The 14529-nt window shown below is 48.5% G+C and overlaps 5 protein-coding genes across 5 annotated transcripts; 4 read left to right on the top strand and 1 right to left on the bottom strand.

Annotated features, from left to right (window-relative positions):
• Positions 1–387: 387 nt before the first annotated feature.
• Positions 388–1621, top strand: EsH8_I_000197 (uncharacterized protein; the record flags this gene model as incomplete). Its single annotated transcript, XM_083267610.1, has 3 exons — positions 388–649; positions 710–1200; positions 1262–1621. 3 exons carry the CDS (start codon positions 388–390, stop codon positions 1619–1621), a joined length of 1113 nt encoding a protein of 370 aa, XP_083118048.1.
• Positions 1622–5702: 4081 nt separating this feature from the next.
• EsH8_I_000196 (uncharacterized protein) lies at positions 5703–7427 on the top strand (the record flags this gene model as incomplete). The annotated part of the gene is made up of 2 exons (XM_083267609.1): positions 5703–6623; positions 6684–7427. The coding sequence occupies 2 exons, from the start codon at positions 5703–5705 to the stop codon at positions 7425–7427; spliced, it is 1665 nt and encodes a 554-aa protein (XP_083118047.1).
• A 1220-nt stretch (positions 7428–8647) lies between these two features.
• EsH8_I_000195 (SGNH/GDSL hydrolase family protein) lies at positions 8648–9460 on the top strand (the record flags this gene model as incomplete). The annotated part of the gene is made up of 3 exons (XM_083267608.1): positions 8648–8720; positions 8778–9139; positions 9200–9460. 3 exons carry the CDS (start codon positions 8648–8650, stop codon positions 9458–9460), a joined length of 696 nt encoding a protein of 231 aa, XP_083118046.1.
• Positions 9461–10754: 1294 nt separating this feature from the next.
• Positions 10755–12633, top strand: EsH8_I_000194 (uncharacterized protein; the record flags this gene model as incomplete). The annotated part of the gene is made up of 4 exons (XM_083267607.1): positions 10755–11205; positions 11280–11535; positions 11588–12179; positions 12628–12633. 4 exons carry the CDS (start codon positions 10755–10757, stop codon positions 12631–12633), a joined length of 1305 nt encoding a protein of 434 aa, XP_083118045.1.
• Positions 12634–13181: 548 nt separating this feature from the next.
• Positions 13182–13924, bottom strand: EsH8_I_000193 (uncharacterized protein; the record flags this gene model as incomplete). The annotated part of the gene is made up of 3 exons (XM_083267606.1): positions 13182–13349; positions 13419–13811; positions 13874–13924. 3 exons carry the CDS (start codon positions 13922–13924, stop codon positions 13182–13184), a joined length of 612 nt encoding a protein of 203 aa, XP_083118044.1.
• Between the last annotated feature and the right edge of the window lie 605 nt (positions 13925–14529).

Below are 14529 nucleotides of genomic sequence, written 5' to 3'. Positions count from 1 at the left end.
TGAACGAAGTAGCGGAGCTGTCTTTATCCGCGCATTTAGCTTCAACCGCGGACATAGTAAGTCCCGCTCCCCGGACCCCAGATCGCCGCCTCCACCACATACCCCGACTCCACAGAGGCCCGGCACTTACGGCGCATTCCCAAAGATGTTGCGCGCTGAAGACGGACATCAAGCCGTTGTCGGCGAGGGGAAGACGATTACAAAAGAAGACAACTTCACTGAGTCTCTAACATACCCTGCAACCCCCAACACAGACCGTATCATCATTCCCAAGATTCATCCTAGGTTCACATCAGTTCAACGCCCGCTCCACTTCAACCCCTCACCTCCTTGCACGTCGCTACTTGAGACACCAGTTCTCTCCAAATATCCCCAAAAGCCATCAAGATGTCGCCCAGCGCGCTCCCTGCCCAGAAGTCTTACAGCATCGCCTCCATGGGGGCCGATGGCATCGGCCCGGAGGTTGTTGACGCCGGTGTGGAAGTACTCAAGGCCCTCTCCGAGACCCTGGGCACCTTCGATCTGAACTTCACCGACTACGACTGGAGCTCCGACACCTACAAGAAGACGGGAAAGTATATCCCAGACGGCGGTCTCGAGCAGCTCAAGAAGCATGACGCGATCCTCTTTGGCGCTGTCGGTGCCCCTGGTAAGTCCTATGCCCAATTACGGTTACATTCAACGAAACCAATACTAACTAGTAACGCAGACGTCCCGGACCACATCTCCCTTTGGGGACTCCGCCTGGCAATCTGCCAACCTTTCCAACAGTATGCCAACGTCCGCCCCACCCGCGTCCTTCGCGGTACCCAGTCTCCCCTCCGCAATTGCGCCGAGGGCGACCTCGACTGGGTCATCATTCGTGAGAACAGTGAGGGCGAGTATGCTGGTCAGGGCGGCCGTTCGCACCGTGGTCTGCCTTGGGAGACTGCCACCGAGGTCGCCATTTTCACCCGCCACGGTGTCGAGCGTCTGATCCGCTTCGCCTTTGAGACGGCCCAGAGCCGTCCCCGCAAGCTGCTTACCTTCGTCACCAAAAGCAACGCTCAACGCAACGGCATGGTTCTCTGGGACGAGGTTGTCTACGAGGTTGCCAAGGACTTCCCCGATGTTTCCCTTGACAAGATGCTTGTTGACGCCATGACAACGAGAATGGTCCTTAACCCCAAGAGCTTGGATACCATTGTCGCTACCAACCTGGTAAGTCTTGACCTTGTCCAACTTAGTTACGGGAAATGAAAAAAGCTGATAAAGTTCCCAGCATGCCGATATCCTATCCGATCTGGCTGCCGCCCTCGCCGGCTCCATCGGCATTGCCCCTACCAGCAACCTCGACCCCACCCGTAAGAACCCCTCCATGTTCGAGCCCATCCACGGGTCTGCGTTCGACATCACCGGCAAGGGCGTCGCGAACCCCGTCGCAACTTTCTGGACTGCCGCCGAGATGCTCGAGTGGCTCGGCGAGAAGGAGGCGGCGACGCAGCTCATGGAGTGCGTTGAGAACGTCACCGGTAAGGGCATCGTCACAGCCGACCTTGGTGGCAAGGCAACGACAAAAGAGGTCACTGCTGCGGTGGTGGCGGAGATCAAGGCCAAGTTGGGAAAGGGCAAGGCCCAATAGATAGTGCCGTAGGACGGCGAACGAAGAAAACGTGACGACCATGGATGAAGGGTATCATAGCTTAAAGTCTTAAAGACAGCGTTGAGGTTCACTAGAACATAGCATGTGTGTTTAGAGACGCAAACAATACACACAGAATATTTCAAATTTCATTAGTATATCATTACCTAAACCCAGTGATGCTTCCAGCCGACCATTATGTTTCAATGAATTGTCAACTAGTCAAAGCAGGAAATCTCAATCGCTACCTTTTTCCAAAGGAATTTTGTATATTAACATGTGTCATCCGCAGCTAACGAAAACAACAGCACATTCCCTACTTGTTTCTGTCTTTGGTGTTTAAGCGGGCGGATAGAGTAACTATCTGGCTGCGAAATCCATCCTTCGGCAGAGTGCGGGGATAGCACTAATAATAGTACCTACCCCACGAAGAGCTACCTACGTAATCCGCTAAATTGATGGCCAAGAGTGAGAGATTCAATACCCCTCACTTTCTCTCCATCCCGAAGAATAGCGGATAAATACACGACGAAAAGACATTTCGATCAGGCGCCGAGACGCCTAAATAGCTCTGACCCAAAGAAAAAGACACGAATAGCCAAGTCTAAAGCACATGATGTCAAACAGTGATTCTCAAGGCCTCAGCGTCATCCCAGGCCAAGCCCAAGGGCGAGTAATCTTCTCCGATGTGCCCCTCAGCTTTATGATGGGCGTGGACCCGAAGACTGGTACCGTCGCAGACACACACCATCCACTACACGGAACCTCCATCAAAGACTCAATTCTCATTATCCCGTGCGGTCGAGGTTCTTGCTCCGGCAGCGGTGCGATCTTGGAGCTTATTCTCTCCGGCAACGCACCCGCAGGGTTGATATTTCGGGATCCGGAGATGATCTTGACTTTGGGAGTCATGGTTGCAGAGGCTATGTTTGCCCGGAGAATACCAGTCGTCTTTCTCTCAAGTTCGGATGATTTTGAATCTTTGAGAGAGGCAACGTGGATACAACTCGATGAGACAAGCTTGGTTGTTGAGCCAAGCAGAAGAAAAATGCAGTTGAAGCCGCGAAGTGTGGGAGGCATCGATTTGACTTCATTCGACATGGAAATTCTGTCCGGAAGCCACGGCGAGGCTGCTCGTATTGCCATGGATATAATTGCATCGTATGCTGCATTGCAGGGGGCTCGGTGTCTAGTGGATGTCTCACAAGTCCATGTTGACGCATGCGCATATGTGGGGGAAAGTAGCCTCCTTGTCCCTGAACGTCTGCTTTACCTCGGTGGGAAATTCGTTGTGCCAACTACTTGCAATTCTCTCAACGTGGATCGACTCCGGTGGAAGGAATTGGGCGCCAATCCCAAAGTCTCGATCATAGGTGATAAGATTGGAGAGACGTACCTCAAGCTGGGAGCCAAGCTCAGTTTTACTTGCGCTCCATACCTGCTCGATAGCAAACCCAAAGCTGGAGAACAGATCGGGTGGTCTGAGTCTAACGCTGTCGTTTTTGCAAACAGTGTTCTTGGAGCACGCACCCAGAAGTACCCTGATTATATGGATGTCTTCATTGCCTTGACGGGGAGAGCTCCTTTCGCAGGGTGCCACATTCCAGAAGGTCGAAGCCCGAATATTGTGGTCAGTGTTCCTCAGTTAGAGCAATTCGACAAGGCTCTCTTCCCGCTTTTGGGCTATATAATTGGGGATGTTGTTGGTTCGAAGATACCTTTCATCCAAGGTATAGAGAACACATATCCATCTCTGTCAGACTTGAAGGCTTTTGGGGCCGGGTTTGCCACAACGTCGTCGGCGCCAATGTTTCATATTAGAGGCATAACACCTGAAGCAACCATGTTTGAGAGCACCATCAACCGTTTGGATCACGCTACGATTGCTATCTACGATATTCAGATGGCATGGAGGCAACTCAACACGGCTTTGCAACCATTCGTTGATATGATCACCTTGGGCAACCCTCATTTCTCTATCGAAGAATTTTGTCAGCTTTCAGAGCTCTGCCGCGGGAAAGAAAAGTCCGATGACGTGGAGTTCATGATTACTACCAGCCGGGATACCTATCGAGAGGCTCTACGTCTTGGATACCTCGATATACTTGAAAGTTTCGGTGCTCGTCTCATCACCGACACATGCTGGTGTATGATAGAAGAACCCGTTGTTCCTTTAAAAGTCAAACATGTCATGACAAACTCAGCCAAATACGCTCATTACGGTCCAGGTATCACCGGAAAGAAGTTTCACTTTGGAGATGTTACCTTTTGTGTCAGCGCAGCATGCGTGGGATTCCGAACAGAGGATGAAATAAGTCCAGAATGGCTTTTTGGACCTAAATGATTCCATTTGGCCGAACTTGCCAGCTGAGCGGGGCATTAGAATATCAAGGAATAAAAATACAATAGATGGTTTATGATAATGGAAAAGCCTGGCTAAATACTTTGTCTTGGTCTTTACAATCTTATGTGACTTTCGGCAAATTTACACATGCAGCGTACAGCAACTCTCAGAAATGATCTAGGAACGTGGTGTTGGTGTTAGCCACGGCTCTAGCAACACGCAAAAGTCTCCATCAATTGCTCATTTTCAAATTTCGCGGGCTATACTGCATGCTTGGTTGCCATGTGATCATCATATGAAGGAAACATAATCATAATCCTGCATCCCCACGGTCTAATTGCTGCACTTATCCGACATGTGTCGTTACCCTAAAGCATCAGCGGATGCCAGCTCAGCTGCCCTGGAGAACTGTAGATACCTGGTACTTCAACTTGATATTCGAAATTATAGCAACCCTATCTTGTTAATTTCAATATCTTTAGTAAACCGATCTCTCCCACCTGGTCCGGGAAGCAAATTTGTGTCGTTTCTTTACTGGCACTATCTATATAGTAATAAGTAGCTGTGTTTGTAATTATCATTCCGTGGCTATTGATACCACTTAGCTATGGATGAAATCCTGGATTGGACCAATTACTCCCATAAGGCAAATAACGCTGGCGTTTCAAGTCTGCTTGGGCATAGTAAGACACTGGCAGGGGAGGCTAATGGTCTGGACATTCAGCTTGCGTTGAGATGCACTTCTAGCATCTGCGCAAAAAACTAGAACTCAAACTGGGCCAGGGAATCCAAGAGCACGGGACCATTTCCCCACGGCGTAGCTCTAGTTGTGAAACTGTACATCGTGTACGGGGCTAACCGGTCGCGGCGTGGCATGGCATGCCTTGTGATAAATTTAACCATAACTCGAAGCGTCGCGACAATCTGTGGGGCGCGAACCTCACTCGTCCTCGTGCGATTTGTAGCGACTTGTTGGTTAATTAGGGGTTGCCAGCTCCGTCCCCACTGCATTTTTAAGAGGATTAATGGAGCGAGTCTGATCCTAGCTTTTGGTGGTCCAGGCATCTGCTTTTTGCTCAGTCCGCGAGCGCTCCCTCTAAAAATCCATTTTGGAAAAAATTCCCGTCTCACCCATATCGGTGCCCTTATCGGTATGTAACGCACACTTTCGGCAGTTGATAAGTATCAAGTTTGTTCAGCTCTTGCAATGGGATCCGATTCCCCGGACGAGATATGTAAACCCCATGTCAAGGCATGGATCTAATTCGGGAAAAAAGGAATCACAACCAAAAGTCTAGACGCCTTTGGATGACTGTTTGGGCCTGAAAATCGTTGTCCAAGGGTCCTCTATTTTGATTGAGTCAATCCTTCAGTCGAAACTAGTGAGTGGCATGTCCTTCCCGACCCAGCGGCCGCCAACGGAGAAGCAATTCGCGGCTTTCCGATCCTGTGGAAACGGGGCCTGTCAGCGCTTATCCCAACTGAGAAATGAGTACCCCCTCAAGAAACCATTTTCAACAGGGATCACAATCCTTCAGCCCCCTTACCGGCTCTTGGCGCCAGTGAACCGCGATCCAGAAGACCCAGGTCCCGAACAGAATCCACAGAGCTTTGTCGCTGCCTGTGTTTCCCCTCCAGCCTTGGCCCATACTTTAGATGTTCAATCCCCCTTCTTCCTACATCGCATGCTGATGTTGGACCGGTTTTGCTCCGCAATCCAACTATGAGCGCTGCATCATGACGACACCGAACAACAATGCGTCCCCGTTCCCTGAACACCACAGCGGTCTCGAGGTAGACACGCGGTCAGGATATGGGGGGGGATGGAACGAGGCAGACTTCACCAAGTTCCGCGTCGCGGACCAGAACAACCTGCCCGAGGTTCATCATGATGCCCACCATCTCCCGGAAGTTGCCCACCAGTATGGCAATGACTACACGATCATGGAGGCCGTTAGTCCCGAAGGCGCTGGCATGGGTGCTGGCACAGGAGCTGCCGCTGGCGGCACTGCCGCGGCGTACCAGACTGGTTCTTACGCGCAAGATTCGTACCAAAATGGTTCATACGACAATGGCTACTACGTACCGAAAGAGGACGTAAACTCGCCAGAGGTGGTGACGGACGAAGTCAACAAAGACAACAATGTCAACGAGAAAGAGAACCGGCCCAGCACAATATGCGGCATGCGCCGGAAGGTGTTCTGGATTATTTTAGCCGTGGCGATTGCTATCGTTATCGGCGCTGCTGTCGGCGGAGGCGTCGGCGGCGCAATGGCGGCGCAAAATAACTCACAACAAGAGAGCAGCTCATCTGGAGGATCAAGCGACAGCGACAGCGGGAGCGGAAGCGGCAGCGGCAGCGGCAGCGGTGACAGCAGTGGCGACAGCAGCGGAAGTGGTGGTAGCGGCAGTGATTCGAACTCGACGACGACGAGCGACATGGATATCCTCCCTAGCAGCAATCTCGGCGCGGTCAACTTCACTGATGCATACGGTTTTGAGAACAATCTCGTCTTCTACCAAATTCGCTCAAAAAACCTGATGATGTCGTCGTGGAACTCGTCCAACAAGGTTTGGACCTCGTCGATCGCGAACCAGAACAGCAACGTCAAGGAGGGCACGCCAATCTCCAACAGCTTGTTCTGGCAGAGCAATGTCGTGAGTTTCTCCCCATTAATCCCAGTCTTTCTTTGAATTGGACTAATATGTTTGCTCCAGACTCGTGACGTCCGTATTTACTACCTCACCGACGACAACAAGGTTGCGGGTCAAATCAACGCCAATCCCGTCTACAGTATGACTTGGGACAAGTCTGGAGTCTCGGATACTTTTACTGCGGGCCCGAAGTCTCAACTACTATCCAACGGCATATACACTCCCGACTCGTACCTCTCGAATCTCGTCATCTACCAAGACTCGGGCAACACCCTACGCGTCCTCCGCCGGACGGGCGGGAGTACAGATTGGGTGGTCGTCGGCATCTCGACAGACTTCGGTAAGCCTGCAGAGGGCACCGGGTTATCCTTCATCCCCGTATATACAAAGGAAACCCAAAAGCGGATGAGTCTCTTCTACATCGCTGAGACGGGGTCCCTCACACACCTAACTCTCACAAATAACAATGACTGGAGCAATGACACGTTGCCCGCAACGCTCAATACCACCGCCTCCATTGCCGCATTCTCTAGCGGCTACAACAACACTGATCTTACTATGCATGTGCTAGCGACACAACCGGATAAGGCCCCTGTATTGATAGCCTATTCAGAAGGAGAGTGGACGAATGCGGGTGACGTTTCCACCATGTCAGGCGATGACAGGCCAATTAAGCTTGCCGCCAACTCCGCTGGCAGAGTATATGGGCTTGTGGAACGGAACAATAGCAAGGTTGAGATTGTGGAGTGGGAATGGGTTGGTGGTACAACATACAACAAAATCGGTGTGGTAGACACCGTGTCATAATACATGGCCACGAACTCATGAATCTTGGGTCTTTTTTTGTTATTTCAAACGACTTGATACCAAATTTAATATCAAATAACGAGAGTCTTTTCAAAGAGATCCTGCAAACATCTTCATCAACGTCTCTGTTCGAATTACGTGTCCTTGTATGTTGCTCTGGTGTACTTCTCAGCTTGTGCCCAACTGCGCAAATAGTTGCACCCAAAGCTTGTAGATTCACTTTAGTATATGAACCATTTACAAAGGTCTAAGTGCAAGTGATGTAGACGTCCCGATTGAACTAAGGTTGCGCCTCAGGTCGGGATTGGGTCCGGTCGGGGGCAGTGGGAAGTGGGGAGCGTGAAGCGAGTCAACCCGCAACCCACGGTAGCTTGACGAACCGCCGTGCTGGAAGGAGTGGCAACATGAGCGTTGCCCTCGGACTTGATCGAAGCATCAATGGTTTAAAAATGAATAAAATCATTGCTCCTCTAGGGCCTTGTTCGACTATGTTTCTGCTGCTTCGTCTGTAAGTGGGTGACGTGGCACTATAACTAGATGTTCACCATAGCAACATTGAAGCAATGGAAGTTGCGTTCAACAGAATCATTCTTACACTCGTCTGGAAACAGAGATAGAAGAGACGTGGCTTGAATAACCAACACTTAGACAATTGTTAATGGCCTTACGTGAAAATTGAACGGGTCATCGCATTGGTGTAAAGCGTCTCCGAGACATGGCTTCCCTGGCCGGGCGGGCAATTTGAAAGTGTTTCGTATACATATGCCACTGTTCTCTGGATGCCTTTGAGTCCCGACCTCTCGGTTAATATGATTGTTGTAATTTAGGCGGTATTTTACCAGAATTCCCGGCTGGGATACTACACATGCCAATCAAAACTTAGCACGGAAGGACTGCAACTATTTTTCCATCGGCACACTGCCGTCGAGATCTCCCCTCTACGGCTCCGTAATGATTGGTTTCGGCCACCGGAGTAGTCCTTTGTCCAACCATTCCATCGGAGTGCAAGCCCAAAATGACAGTAGTCCGGATCAATGGAAGCACCTATTATTAGTGGTGATACACGACCATAAAAACTCGACTAAGTATGACTGGCGGTGATCCAGTACTTAATAGTAAGAAATCCAGACACTCCCTCAGAAAAGTCACCAACCTTTATTGAACAGACTTTCAAAACCCCTCTATTCACCCAGAAGTAGTGTTGTTCATCGACTAGAAAAATGTTGTTGTCAAAGGTTTTGTTTGGCTTCGGTTTGGTAGCCACTGCCGTTGCTCAGGCAAAGATTAAAATCTGTCAGTTGAATTAGAACCCCCCAGGCCCTATTCACTTTTAGCTGACAATAAATTCAGTACCCTTGGGCGACTCGATCACGGAAATAACGTGCTGGAGAGCTCTGGTCTGGGACATGTTGGTCAAGGAGAACCTAGCGGACAAAGTCCAGTTTGTGGGCTCCATGACCAACAACCCGCAGAATTGCCGGGCACAGTCAGGGTCTTTCGATCTTCACCATGAGGGTCACTCTGGTTGGCTCTCCATCAATATCGCGAACCAATATCTTCAAGGGTGGCTGGCCAGCTCCAAACCCGACATTGTGCAGTTCATGCTCGGGACGAACGACATTGCGCAAGGACGAACGACCAACGATGTCGTCGCCTCATACACGAAAATGGTTGGCTTGATGAGGGCCTCAAACCCAAAGACGAAAATTCTGGTGAGTATCTTATCTGGAATATGTAGGACTATTACAAACGACTCTAATGACATGAATTAGGTTGATCTTTTGATTCCATTGTCCTTCAATGGTGGTGGCATCAATACCCTCAACCAGCAGATCCCAGGATGGGCCAAACAGCAAAACACCACGCTATCTCCAATCACTGTTGCTGACTGCTCTACGACTGCTGGATATACAAATGCCATGAACCGAGATGGCGTGCACCCCAACGAACAGGGTGACCAGCTGATTGCAAGGCAGATTGGGCCACTCCTGATCAAATACATCAAGGATCTCATTGCTGAGCGGGGTCTGTAGGAAGTCAATGGTAATTCCACCTCAGTGAAGCCATGGGCTTGGTTGGGGATTGGTATGGTCGAGAATGCAAACATTTGGTCATTTATTTCTTATTGGACATATTGAAATATTAGTATCAACAGAACGGGAAACTGATAGGACACTCATTTATTAAAGCTACATCATACTTCTTCCATCATAAATGAAATCTGATCAAATTGTGCTCTGTTACATTACCGAGAATGCCATTATTTTGGCTTGTCCCAGATATAGGGATAGCCGTTTAACGTCTGCCAGATCTAGAATAACGTCTGAAAAGGAATGAGGTTGTAGCATCGATTTAACAGAATTGAAGTTAAACGGTTTCAAGGCCCAGATTGCGTAGCTCTCTCCGGCCGAGCTCTAGAATCAGATCGATGAGGGGAGAGCGACATTTGTACCCGGCCCGACCGATTGATCTGGGCCCTGAGGGGACTCTCCAGGTCTTCGTTATCAATGGATACGAATATTGGGCGACCAATAAGCCAGCATTATACGCATAATCTTAAGATCATAGTGAAGTTCCTTTTGCATTATCGCTCTAACCGCCAGCACAAGCAAGTGAGCATTGCACACAATTCTTGGTTTCCCGGCTGAAACCAGTAAAGTTGGGTCAATTTGCAGATGGAGCTGCCTATAACAATAAAAAGGACCGAGCGCTGAAAGCTAGTTCCGATGATCGAGTGAACCAGAGGCAAACGCTGGGGAGAAATGTCATAGCTAGCGGTCTACCATTGCCCATTGGGCATATTTGATAAGCTGGAAGATTCTAATTCCCAATGAAAACGATCTACTTTCTTCAATGCCAAAGCAATGCGTCGATTTTCAATTTGCTCCGACAAAAGAACAAGGGCCGAAGAACACCTTCAAATTTCTTGATGTACGCTGTCATAAGTTGGTTTCCGCGTTTTTAATGTTCCAGCACGGACGAACTTGAGGGGCACCCGGCTACCAGATTCTAACAATTATCTGAAGTCCGAGACGCCTAGCATCTGATTCTCACCCATCAATAACAGTCCGTTCTCAGTACAAGGCCGTGTGCACAGATAGGCTTTCATAGACGAGGAGTCCGCGGACGGGCGTGGCAGAATATGCACAAAGTATGTCGCAAAGTCACTGGTTTCTTACCCCATGGACTGGAAATTTAAAACTTCTGGCCGGCCTGGCTTCCGGTTTCTTTCTTGTTACATTTTGTCCTGTTTTTCTTTGAGGTCTTGAATAAATCCTGGTCCAACAACACTGTCCATTTAGTCTCATCGAGGTCTACAGATCAGCAATGTCCGACTCGCTGGCCCTCGAGCTAGACCGTCCCAAGCGGAATTCAAGGATGATCGAGAAGTTTGATGACGAATCCAAAGTCGCGGATGTGGTCGAGCAGCCGGCAGTTTCGAGGAGCGATTCCGCTCAAACCGACCAGTATGAATCGTCGATAGGCACGAAGAGTTTCGATATGAAGCTTTGCTACAAAATTGATCGACATCTGATGGTTGCCATGTTCTTTCTCAATTTCTTGTCACTGATGGGTCGCACGAATATCGGTGCAGCGCTCATCCGCCAACTACCTCAGGATCTCAAGCTTGATGCGATGAAGGTGTTCATCATGCTGACGATGCCCGCGGTTCCTTTGATCCTTTTCGAAGTGCCGAGCAACCTTTTGATGCGATTCTTAGATCGCAAATTCAATTTCTCTTACATGTGGTACATGTGCTTGTTAGATGTTCTGCTAGGTCAGTATTTTAAACGATAATAATCCAAGGAGGCCATCATGCAATCAAAACATGCTTGCTGATACATAGCTCAGGCATTATCACCATCTGCCAAGGTTTTGTCAAGACATATGAACAGATTTTGGTCACACGGTTTTTTGTCGGGGTTTTCGATGCTGGCTTGATTCCCGGCTGTGTTTTCCTCTGCTCTCTCTACTATCCCTCAACCCACCTTCAATGGAGGCTTAGTCTCATTACGGTTGCCAATATTTGCTCAAGCATCGCCGGAAATTTCCTGGCATATGCGATTGCCAATATCAAAACCACAAACAACTTCAATGGTTGGAGATGGTATGTTCTTTCATTTGAAACCTTACGTCTCACGTATCGCTGACTTGTCTAGGATCTTTATCATTGAAGGCGTTTTTACTGCCGTCGCGGCTCTTCTTTGCGCGTTTGCGAAAGTCGGTCCTCCACAAAAGGCTAAGTTCCTAAGCGAGGAGGAGAAAATGATCATCCAGAACTCTGTCGAAGTACGCACAACCAAGATTGGTATTTGGGCGGAGTGGAGGTTGTTCTTCACCAACCCCTTGAATTACTGTTGGGCAGCTCTCTATTGCTTTACTACCACGACAGCTTACTCCGTCTCCATCTTCTCGCCGTCTTTTGTCAAGTCATTTCATCCAGAACTCAGTGCCGCGGATGTTCAGGCTCAGATCGTCCCCATCTTCGTGGTAGCTGCTGTGGCCTGTCTCGCAACGGCATACGCAGCGGATCGTCTGAATCACCGCGCCGCCTTCGGACTTGTCGGGTTTATATTCACGATAATCGGATACGCCATCTTGCGGAAAGACGAGCATGAAAGTTCAAGTGTCACAATGATGGCTTTGTACTTCATCGCCTTTGGTACTTTTATCACCCTTCCAATGATATGGATACTCACGTTGCAAAATCTGCAAACGCCCTTCCAACGGGCCATTGGCAGCGGTTTTGTGGTTGGTTTGGGCAACATATCTAGCTACATCTCGGCTTGGATTTTCAGGACTAGCGATGGACCTTATTATAAAAACGGGATGACAATCAGCATGATTCTTGTCATTGTGGCATTCGGACTCCTCAGCGCCACTTGGTTGTACATCGAAATCCATAACAGACGGTTGGACAAGAAGGAAACCCTTCATCCATCGGCGATGGTCGGATCTAAGCTGCATGCTGGACGAGGTTTTAGGTACAAAGTTTGAAGGAGCCGGTTTTGCGAATCTTTAAGGCTGTGCGTATCCGTATCCACTAGCTCTGTGTGAGGATGCGCCCAATCTCTAGGAAGTGTATACTCAATCAATTTTACTTGCATCGAAGCTTTTATGAAATCAGCGGAAAATGCCACACAAGTGGCGAATAACTTCTCCAGATATCTCGTTGTACCAGTGTGCTGACCCATCGCAGAGGTAAAGCATAGGTTTGGGACGTTTCTGCGTGTTAAGTGCAAAGACACTGTAATTGGCACACACATGATACTAGAAATATTCATGCACACAGAATTTCAAAGCTCAATGAGCTTGTTAACGTCATGCTGCATACGAAGCTAGGCTCTTGTATTTCTGGATAGTTTTCACAAAAGAAACATTACCACAACACGGAGAGTGTTAACTAGACACGGCGTAAGGGCCTGGGAACATGGGATCCATCGGAATCTGACGAAATAGCTTGAAAATAAGAACGAATTCAAAGAAAAAGAGAAAGTAACAGCGAATGTAAGAAACACTTCAAATTTGCACTCCACAAGTTGAAAGAAAATGAGAGTCGATGCGGGGGTTAGTAAGAAAGTGAATTAGGAAGTAATACAAAAGAAAACTGCAGGAGAAAGTAAAATAAATCCTTAAAACGAAACAGACATGTCCGTAAACAGCGCCTATTGCAGAATATTTGTCCTTTGGCCGTATGTCACCGACAGATAGGCGACCAGCTCCTCATTGCTTCCAACTTTCGAGATCAGTTGCTTAGCATGGGTCATCGGACTCCTTGATGATTACATTCCAATTGTCTGCATGGAAAGCCTGGCCGCTGGAATAGTAGGAATAGAATTCGAAGTCAGTACACCTGTTCCAGATCCATCTCGCACCATCGGAAATATCGGCGTAGGAACCGAGTTCCTTGGGCTTAGTATCCTGTTCAGATTCTATGTCAGCCGACTGTGCTTGCTCCTCGCTTATGTGTCTAAATCATCGGAAACTCACGTCATTGCACCACCAGATCGCCGTATTCCAAGAGCAGCTGACTTGACCGCAGCTAGCTGGCCCTGCACTTGCCTTAGGCTTTCCAGGAACTTTCCGTAGGTAGTCGATTCCCTCCCAGCCGGCGCTAACCAATCCCGTGTCGAAGTTGTGGCATATGTAGGGCGTTTTGCTGAAATCGGCTCGCTTCTGCAGGGGACCATGGGAAGTTTTTTCGATGGAGCCAAAGTCAATCCCGAAAGACTTTGCATATTGAGGGTTGACTTGGGTAAGTTCGTCGACGACGTGCTCAACCGTTCCGTGGAAAGAGAGATTCTTGCCGCCCGGGGTGGCTTGAACCTCCCACTCCGGAATGAATACATCATAGCCCTCGATAGGTGCTTTGAGGGCAGAGATCTGCAATAACTCCTGGATAAGTCCTACTTGGCAGGAAATAAGCACGAAATTTTGTTACTCACCATGATGGCCAGAGACGTAGTGACGATAACAAAAAGATTGGTAGAACGCATCTTGAAAGTCGAATTCCTGATGATGATGCTGAAAGCTGGTAATAAATGTCAAATGAGCAGATTTGAAACTAGTGTAGTTTGCTGTAAATAAAAACAAGAGGGATTTGACAGGATATTCTACCCTTTTTAAAGCTTTGTAGTGCGGGCTAAACACAGGCATTCAGTTTCGAAATGGCCATGGGTAGCTGAAATCGAGAAACTGGCAACTATGTTTGCTGAGCTTCCGTTAGACAAACCTGAAACTTCACATCGTATATTAAATACCAGTAGTTCAACTTTCGGAGATTTATTGAGAAGCAAGTAATGTTAGGGGCGAGTTCCCGGTAATGACGCGTAGAGCCCAATGTGTTTACCATCCTCGTGTAGTGTACATTCGATGTTAGATGGACAAGCAGATCCGCAAGCTCATTACCCCAAAATACATGCATCTTTCTATACTAAATTGGCATTATCACCATATTATCAAGCCATTTGAACCTTGCCACTGAAATATGTAGGCCACGGTCAGTATCCTGAGAAATATAAGAATGACATATCTGCTGTTAACCACCAACCATTATAAGACGGTAGCTGAATGATGCAAGCGTCAAATTCCTCGAGTTTCT

The sequence above is a fragment of the Colletotrichum jinshuiense genome, chromosome 1 (genome assembly GCF_051148585.1).
Source record: "Colletotrichum jinshuiense chromosome 1, complete sequence".
NCBI classification, from domain to species: Eukaryota; Fungi; Ascomycota; class Sordariomycetes; order Glomerellales; family Glomerellaceae; genus Colletotrichum; species Colletotrichum jinshuiense.
This window is presented reverse-complemented; position numbering and strand designations above follow the sequence as displayed.